The sequence below is a fragment of the Nanorana parkeri genome, unplaced genomic scaffold, assembly GCF_000935625.1.
Source record: "Nanorana parkeri isolate BGI_ZX_2015 unplaced genomic scaffold, ASM93562v1 scaffold168, whole genome shotgun sequence".
NCBI lineage: Eukaryota > Metazoa > Chordata > Amphibia > Anura > Dicroglossidae > Nanorana > Nanorana parkeri.
The window spans coordinates 1,554,437-1,564,656 of record NW_017306436.1 but is presented as its reverse complement, the minus strand read 5'-3'; the positions used below and the strand labels follow the sequence as shown (position 1 = coordinate 1,564,656).

The following is a 10,220-nucleotide window of genomic DNA, read 5'->3' as shown; positions in this document are numbered from 1 at the left end:
ATAAACTTAAGTGTTGGAGTAACACTATTTAATATCTACCTCTCTCCGAGCTCCTCCCAATTAGCCCCTTCAGAACAGCTTTGAAGAACTTTAACCTTTAAGCTTTGAAGAACTTTAATGGGGATAGGTAGGCATATTTAAGCTTTACCCTATTTGTCATTTGTTCTGATAACCTCTGAAGATTTTAAACTCTTCATTATAATCTCAGTAACTCATTAAAGGTGCTTTAGGTTTTTGTTTATAAGGAGCTAACCCCCATGGTTGGGGTTGGCTTGGGTGGGGTGGAATTGTTGCACTTATTGTGTGCTGCACGGTTGTGAGAGCAAATGTTGTTAAATGTATTACTTGTATAAAACTTTAATAAAAATAATTTTCCCAAAAAAAAAAGGTGCTTTAGGTTTATGGGTGCTTTGACGGCTTTATTTTTATGCATCATGGAAAGAGACAAAATGTATGTTCCCAACTTGATTACAACATGGGACATACAAATAAAACACATATATGCCTTGCAAAAAAAAAAAGACGTTTGATTGACTGTTGTTCCTAATAAGCCATAATCTGCAATTTAAAGGCTCTTGAACCTCACATCCTGGGGTATTTCTCTGATCTGGAGTGACAGGTGCACTGTACAGCAGCATATAGCCATCCTGTACAAATCAATCACTGGCAGGCTGAAGCCGCAGCTTTACAGGTATGCATGTAAACCCCATTGCTTACATGCATCCTGGGACTTCCCAAACTCAGTACCTCTGCATTCATGAAGTGCATAAGTCCCAGTACAGGCTTCCTAGTGCTCCTCATTGTGTTTACTAGTTCGATCCACTGTCCTTGATGTCACTCCTGTGTCCTGTAATGATGTAGGGACTGGAGGGAGAACTCACAGAGCAATGGCTTTGATGTCACTACTGTGTCATGTAATGATGTAGGGACCGGTGGGGGAAACCACAGAGCACAGCAGGGGACCTGCAATTTCAGGGAGTGTCACATTTTGTAGATTCTTCTGGCAGACGTAGCTCTTTAAGGGCCCATTCACACCAGATCATCTCCAGACCAGACCAGATTGTTTCCGGACCCAAAATGCATCCTAATGTATGCCTATGCTATTTCTGGCCTCTGTTCACACCAGCGCAGACCAGACCAGAAAAATACTGCATGTCTCATTTTGTCTGGTCTGGATTGCACTGGAACTGCGGGCATGTTCACACCATATTCCGGACCAGATCTGGTCTGGAAAATGGTGTGAAACCTGCCCTAATACAGTGAAGTTTGGCTACATGGGGATAGGTAGGCATTATATGTCATTTTGCAGGGGGCACTTTATTTTATACTTTTATTCTAGGAACTGAGCATCTTTAACCACTGAAAATGCTTTCCAATGAGGAGAGCTCTATAGTCAACTCTACTTCTAATGTCTTTAAAGCTTAGTAATTATATGTATGGCCACAAGTATAACCAATCCCCAAGAAAAAGGAATATGGATAAGCTTTCTGCTGAAATAAAACATTTTGCCATAAGCAGAATATATTTGCATACAGTGCTTTACAAATCTTCATAAGATCTATGAAAATAGCTTGAAGACAAAAACACTGCTGAAGAGAAATGAGATCCAACGATTAGTTGTTGAACAATAAGATGCTGCGCCAGTGTTAATGGCATACACTGATTACTAAAGTTCCAGGAAAACCGTGTTGCTGGAAATTCTGGGAAGGAATCTGAGAAACTGTCATATTTATGCCTGAGCAGTATACACGCCCTGAACATTGCCCAAGGTCTAAAGCAACTTAAAAGATCTGAATACATTTAATTGCGCAATATGTGCCAGCTAATAAAATAAGGACAGCTGAAGCTTTTATTTTTTATCAGTTGGCTTTCTCTGCCATGCTATTGTATGGGTGACTATCACGTGTTACATCTATAGCTAAAGCTACTCCTTTCCACTTTGTCCAGTTCATATCAAACTTAAAAATAAGTGCCAATATAAATATAAAAAACGCCAGGCAATCCTATCAGTTGAGGAGCACAAGAAATGTTCCTAGGCTGTGTGACAGCAAGATGGTTATGTCCATGTCCACCAAAAGGCTTATTTATAGTGTGTAGTCATGCATTGTGACCATCACTTCTTGTGGCAGAGGTAGTCACTTTTAAAAGGATTCCTTTTTCAAAGGAATATGATTGCCTATTGTAGAGTTTTATAGGTGTATATTAAAGGAAACCAGTTTACTTTCTTGCTGGCGGAAATGCTTCAGAATCTTGTTCATCAGAGAGGAGACTTCACTAGTGTGTCATAGACCTCACTTACGTTTCTCCATGCTTGACCTTGGACAATAACTCAGGACAACTAGAAGCCTGGGGATCAGTTCCAAGAGTCAACAGCCAAGCGTTTTCAGGTCAGCTCCTGCCATTCCCTCAAAAAATTCTTTCAGATGACGCCACATCTCTCCCCCCCCCCAGGTTTGACTTCAAAAATGATGCCATTTTAAAAGTTTTATTTAGAACATTATTAAAATGAAAACACTTTAAACAGCCACCAGAAACATTTCTTTTTTTTTTTTACCATACTTCCACCAACAGGTTCAGCTTTCTTACCTGGAATCTGGGTATTTTGTTAGTGTCGCCAAACTGCTTGTGTACATGTGACCGCCAACATCAATGTGAACTGGAGCATTGGATTTAGTGAGCTGGGCTGGGGTAGGAATGCCTTGATTGTTCAAAGGAGAAGCAGGTGATCTGGTGATCATAGGTCTTGACATGTTGGGTCGAGTGTCCTGGAAAAAGCAATTATAAATAAATTTGATGTTTAATCCTTAATAGACATATGCAAGAGTCTGAACATTCGGTACCAAAAAAAAAAAAACTGCAATGAGAGAAATACATAATCTGCCACTGCTGACCTCTCGGAAAATACTAGTGGTCAGGTTACCATTGGCTTCTACACTCTAAGCCACTGATGCAGAACCAGTCCGAAGCATGTGAAACCAGAACTTCTGATCATGCTGGGTAAGTAAATCAGAGTACTGAATCCACAAGACCAACATGAAAGCCATTCAGCCAACATTATTAGGATGCTGATAAAGCTAGCTTTACTATATGCTATGTGATAAAGCTCTTAAAATCCTGTCTCCAATAGTAGCAGAGCTTTCAGGTAATGGTGGCTAAGTTGAGGTGTGAGACTCCTTTGAGAAAACCACAGTCTAAGGCAGGGCTCAAAATTTCAAGTCCTGAGCTACTAGCCAGGCCTTAAGAGTTACTCGCCACCAGTCGCCCCACCTGACCTCTACCGTGCCCCACCCTTAACTCCGCCAGGTCAGTTTGTGGCTAGGGCCGAGGGAGAAGCGGCCCGGCCGTCGGAGGCTGCGGTGCCGCTCCAAGAAGCGGGTGGAGGAAACAGAAAGCGATCGGCGCTGCCGAAGCGGCGGAAGTCCCCCCCCTGGATTTCCACTCGCCCCCACGCAATTTTCACTCGCCAATTGCGAGGGGGCGAGTGGAAATTTTGAGCCCTGGTCTAAGGAACACTTACATTATGCCTGGCTTAGGGTGATGTAGTTATCAGAACAAAAATAAATAAATCAGAAGCCCTTACAAGCTGACAGACATCTGCAAAATATTGTTTGCAGGGTTACTGTCACTTTATTTAACTATGATAAAAATGAGTAGAGGAATGGCTCAAAGCAGCTTTATAAATAAAACGTTCAGAAACATTTGAGAAACAGTAAATTCAACCTTTAGAAATAGGCCTACAAAGCTATGTGGATTTAACGGCATAAATCATCATCATTATAAACAAAAATAAATACCAATAAACCGGATCTCATGTAAAGAAAAGCAATAAAATGATAAAACACAAATAAAATAAAGTCATCAATGTATAAGAAAAACAATAAATTGCTAGATTTCACCTCTAGGCAAACCTTCCCCACTTTAGAAATTTAGGGGGAAAAGGCACCCCCAAGATAACACTTAGGTGCTTCAAGGGAGCGTGACTAAGCCTATGCAAATATCAATCAAGTATCATCAAAAAGTCAGTATGTAAATAGCAACTTTTGTGGTGCTCTGCAAAGGGGGCCAACAGATATCATCTGGCACCTTCTGGTGTCTTCATAACCAGGAGCATTCTTAGTTTGGCAATGGTGGTCATAGTTCAGCTGAGAAATCAGAAATCGGAGTAATTTAAACTTACCTACAGTAGTTTTAGTTTTGGACAGAACAAGTATCTCTATTTAAAGATTTTCCCGCTCCAAGCCCGCTCCTGTGATAGTCTACAACCTCCATACAAATTAGCAAACTGAATGTTAGATTGTAGTGCATCACGGGAGTGAGCTTGGAGCGGATTCGGCACGTTTGCAGCTATTACTATATCTGGAACGTGGGGAATCCGCCCATAAAAATCACGCTTGGACTATTTTGCGGGGCGCACAGTTTTGTACCGCGCGGTCGCCACAATAGTTCGAATATTGCATTGCATTTTATGTTTAGTGCGGTTCCATGCGTATTTGGCCTTATAAAACGACTCGTGTGAATGGAGGCTCAAGTTTACCTCGCCCACAGTCTGAAATGTAACCTTTGTCAATGGAAAGCATTGCTTTCAGTGACATTATCTGTATTTAAAAAGAGCTGACCGATACATTAATAACTTACACTACTATGAACAAGGTGAATTTCATAATTTTCTTTGTAAACCTCCACTGTGTTTTTGTTTCCCTTATTCACCCAGTACCTTCATCTTCAATCACCCTGTTACATTTATTTTGTGAATATAAACAGACGTTGCCGTGAGCAGCAGAAAATGCAGGTTAATGTAAATGTATCTCAATTATTCCAGTCTTTATTAAAGTCTAAGTGTTCCTTTCTGACCATCTTTCATGTTGCACCCATATTTAGGGTGTAACCCGCTCCCACTTACCTGAAGCGTGGGGTTCTTCTCCCCGTAGGCTGGTGGTGTTTTTTTTATTTAGTGCGGCTGTGTGTGGCTCTGCCCACGCAGCCGTGTCATCTGTTTCCAGATGCTTTGTCAGGATCTGTGAATGGAGAAACTCCAAGTCCTATCAGCCACCACACCACAGGGACTTGTAGTTCTCCATGGAATACAAGTGCGGTGACATCACCACACTTGTAGCCAATTCATTCTTCCTCCTGTCCATGTTACTGAATGTCCGTACCGATGTATTGGAATCTACAGGAGCCAGAGCATTGCGCCCTCAATCCCCTGATCGCGGCTGCAATGGCTTACTAGCTCCAATCTAAAAATAATAATAAACGCACATAGGACCTATAATGCTGTAGAATAGCAATGGTGCTTGCAGTGATGTCCACGGATGGTACCGTGCAAATCCAGAGATGATAATAATAAAGATGACAAGCCCTCACAGATGGAAGAAATCCAGAAGGTCTCTTTAGTGTAGAATAATGTCACATGTATCCAATAGCCAACGTTTTTGGACCAGGCAGGGTCCCTTCTTAAGGTGCAAGCATAGGTTACTATGTGGTCCCCGAAACGTTGGCTATTGGATACATGTGACGCTATTCTACAATAAAGAGAACTTCTGGATTTCTTCAATTTGTGAGTGCTGGTGATCTTCATTATCATCTTTGGCTAAGTCTGATTTATCAAAAATGAACAATTATATAGCAAAATGTACAAAACGCTTTGAAATAATTACAGGAAAATAAGCTTGCCCAAGCATGTAACATCCCAAAGAACGAATAAACCACTTATTGCCCCTACACGATTAGAAATCTATCATTTTGTATCCAATTTAACACCAAACTTGAGAAAACCAGGGATACCAATGAAATGCCAGGTAAAAGTGTGGTGCATGTAGGCCCATTGAGTAGCACAGTAAAGAACTCTGAATGGAAACCCCATATGGAATGTGTGTCAAGTTATGCAATGTGTGTTTTGCAAAATGAGGAGTCATTTACATGGAAGTAATTCAAACTGAATATCAGGTGGATCTTTATAAGGGACTTGGCATTACCATAAATACATTTCATGGGATAGTGCTAATTAAACATACTGGTTTGAAAGTCCAGTGGAAATGTGATATGATCATTGTATTATAAGAGGTCCCAAGCAGGGTTATATAGCCAAACTCCAGCTTTTTCACAACCTCCTGCCATGTACATACCTTTTCTCTTGCAATCTTCTTGCCTGTTCCATGATGTCACCAGTACATCCTATTCCCAGCAGGCATTTTTCTAGGACTGAGCAGAGCTCATCTAATGACAGTTCAGCACCGGCTCAGTCCTGGAGTACTGTAAACTCAGCCTGTGTGATGATGAGCCCCCTAGGGTGCATGAAAACAACAGGCTGGGCTCACAGGAAAGGGGCAGAATGGCATGAATGTCGCTCTGCCTAAAGAGGTCTTCCGGTACTGGACTGAGGAGGACCTCCGGGACAGTGCTGGAGCATGGCATGGGTAATTAGAAATCAGCAAGATTTTATTTTGTATACAGGGAGGGAACTAATAATAAACAAATACTGGCGTTGTACTTTAATGTGGTTTTCATATGTCTGATAATACATGTCAACGTTTATAGAACACATGGAACTTGTCTAATAGTTTGGCGTTCCATTGGATACATAAACTGATATATTGTTCATTCCTATGAGGAAGAATCCTGTGATGTAGTGACCATAAAAGTAGTTTGTTCTTTGGAATATTAATTGATATAAATTAAACCACTATTCTGGTCTCGCTGAAATCTGCACTATAGAGGTTTGCTAGAAACCCTCATGTGGAGAAAAAAAACCTAAAGTTGGTAATCTTATCCATCCGACCTCCATAAAAGGTTTTGTAATATAAAGAAGTAGACAAAGATGAGATGGAAGAACCTAATGAGAATGGGAGCTTACATGGTGACTATAATAGACTCAACATAGGTTACATGAAACCGTTTTAAAGTACAGCTAAACCCCAGAACTAAAATGTATAATATTGCAGCTTACCAGTGCTTAGATATGGTGGCGTGTTCCAGGCCCCCCCCCCTATTTATTTTCACCTCCCAGATCCTTCCTGCCAGTGAACAATCCATGTCCTAGGATGACAATCCTCATCTCCTGTACTGTATCTATGGAGGAGCAATGTTGTCACCCTGGGACAGTAAAGTGTGTCAGGACTACAGAACACCTCCCCTCATCTCCATAACATAAAGGAGAGTTTTCTAATTCACAGAGAAAGCTAGACAGGACTGCTTAGAATTTCAGTGCAGCACAGAAAGTGGAAAGCACACTGGATTGCTGCCAACAAACCACCATTTCCTTGTACTTGTAGTGTTTGTAAAGAGACATGACATAGGGAAGTTGGCATGTACAGTGAGGAAAATAATTATTTGATCTCCTGCAGATTTTTTAAGTTTGCCTGCTTACAAAGAAAAGAAAGGTCTCTAATTTGTATCATAGGTGTATTTTAAATGATAGAGACAGAATATCAACCAAAAATCCAGAAAAACACATGATACAAATGTTAGAAATTGAGTTGCAGTTCAGTGAGTAAAATAAGTATTTGATCCCCTACCAACCAATAATAATTCTGGCTCCTCCCACAGACTGGCTATGTGGTACACAGATAAGTCCTGTCAATTTAACAAGGTGCTCCTCACGACAACTTGTTATGTATATAAAAGACACCTGTCCACAGAATCTTTTTTTTCCATTCAAACCTCACCACCATGGGAAAGACCAAAGAGCTGTCAAAGGACGTTAGGGACAAGATTGTAGACCTGCACAAGGCTGGAATAGGCTACAAGACTATCAGCAAGCTTGGTGAGAAGGAAACAACTGTTGGAGCGATTATTTTCAAATGGAAGGAATACAAAATAACCATCAATCGCCCTCGGTCTGGAGCTCCATTCAAGATTTGGCCTCATGGGGTATAATTCATGAGAAAAGTGAGGGATAAGCCTGAAACTTCAGGAGCTTGGGAGGAGCTTGTGAATGATCTCAGGGCAGTTGGGACCACAGTCACCAAACAAACCATTGGTAACACAATACACTGCTATGGATTGAGATCCTGCAGCGCTCACAAGGTCCCCCTCCTCAAGAACTGCAACTCAATTTATAACATTTGTATCATGTGTTTTTTTCTGGATTTTAGTTTGCCTGCTTACAAAGAAAAGAAAGGTCTCTAATTTGTATCATAGGTGTATTTTAAATGATAGAGACAGAATATCAACCAAAAATCCAGAAAAACACATGATACAAATGTTAGAAATTGAGTTGCAGTTCAGTGAGTAAAATAAGTATTTGATCCCCTACCAACCAATAATAATTCTGGCTCCTCCCACAGACTGGCTATGTGGTACACAGATAAGTCCTGTCAATTTAACAAGGTGCTCCTCACGACAACTTGTTATGTATATAAAAGACACCTGTCCACAGAATCTTTTTTTTCCATTCAAACCTCACCACCATGGGAAAGACCAAAGAGCTGTCAAAGGACGTTAGGGACAAGATTGTAGACCTGCACAAGGCTGGAATAGGCTACAAGACTATCAGCAAGCTTGGTGAGAAGGAAACAACTGTTGGAGCGATTATTTTCAAATGGAAGGAATACAAAATAACCATCAATCGCCCTCGGTCTGGAGCTCCATTCAAGATTTGGCCTCATGGGGTATAATTCATGAGAAAAGTGAGGGATAAGCCTGAAACTTCAGGAGCTTGGGAGGAGCTTGTGAATGATCTCAGGGCAGTTGGGACCACAGTCACCAAACAAACCATTGGTAACACAATACACTGCTATGGATTGAGATCCTGCAGCGCTCACAAGGTCCCCCTCCTCAAGAACTGCAACTCAATTTATAACATTTGTATCATGTGTTTTTTTCTGGATTTTTGGTTGATATTCTGTCTCTATCATTTCAAATGCACCTATGATAAAAAAAATATAGACCTTTCATTTCTTTGTAAGTGGGCAAACTTACAAAATCTGGAGGGGATCAGCGGTTTACATACTGCACTATCACATCAGTCCCTGCCCCCACAGAGCTTGCAATCTAAGGCCCCTATTTCACACACAGACAGGACCAATTTGGACCGGAGCCAATTAACCTTTCAGCATGTCTTTGGCGTGTGGATTGGATATATTTTGTTTTTTTTTGTTTTTTTGCCCATACACACAATTTATACTTTAAATATATGTACTCTGGAACACGTTTTAGGTTTTCTTTTACTATGTTTGTTTCCGTTACTGCTAGATTTCAAAAAAAGAAAAAAAAACACAAATATTTTCTATAAAATGACTGCCCACACTTGATGTTTAGATCGGTTTTGTCATGCCCTTTCAACACACACAGTTCATCCAAGCACAAGAGCACCAAGTAAAGTATTAGAGATCTGTGTTGGCACTAATTGGCCTCTTGAGAAATAAGGACAAGGGCATATCGCTCTCAATTACATCTGATCCTGGAGTGCAAGCAGATAATGCAAGGCTAGGAAAACAACAGGCGTTAATTGATGTAATAAGAGGGTCTTAGAATCATTTCCCACTCTGTGTAGAAGACTGATAAGAAATAAATCCTGCAGTAAAAGGCAGAATCCACCCCTGCAGGAATCAATCATTTCAAGACAGAACAGACACAATTGCAGCACAGCTTGATTTGCAGTGTTTCAGTCTTGGCACAAATCACCAAGTGACAGATCAATAGGACTCACTTACAAATGGCACACACACACACACACACACACACAGTGATGTGGAGGTTACTCTGTAATACACACTGAAGTTTGCCTTGCAGACTCAGGACCACAAAGATCTAACTTAGCTGGAAACCCTGCTATAAAAGAACAGGGGGTGGAAAACTGGAGAAACAAAATGGAGAGCAGGGACAGGCATGCTACGTTATAATAGTAGAGCGCTGATGTGAAAAAAAAAAAAAGTATTAAAAAGTAGCCCCCGCAAGAATCCATACCACTTTTAATCTTCCATGCTTACCGTCATGTACTTGCTGTAATTGTATTACAACAATATACTAACTGCATAAAGGATTTGTCAAAACCCGACCACAGAATGTGCTCTGCTTTGAAAGCATTTAGTTTTCAGAATGGCGTCAATACAAAATGAGGAAGGTTCTTCACCAGAGAGATTAGTGATGTCCAGTGAAATACATTGAGGTTGGCTTGTGGTGAGCACATCTGCTTCTGAGTAAAGGTAACTTTATCCACTGCCGGCTAAGCCCAATTCAACCCACAGTTTGAAACGTGTAAATACATTATAGGTGCATTA

General features: G+C 40.8%; 1 protein-coding gene across 1 annotated transcript in view; it reads right to left on the bottom strand.

Annotated features, from left to right (window-relative positions):
* Window positions 1-10,220, bottom strand: part of LOC108785573 — a 63,238-nt gene that overhangs the window by 24,076 nt on the left and 28,942 nt on the right. Inside the window, exon 3 of the mRNA XM_018554661.1 lies at window positions 2,587-2,765. Within this exon, the coding sequence (XP_018410163.1) occupies window positions 2,587-2,765 (179 nt within the window). The remainder of the gene's footprint in view (window positions 1-2,586; window positions 2,766-10,220) is intronic.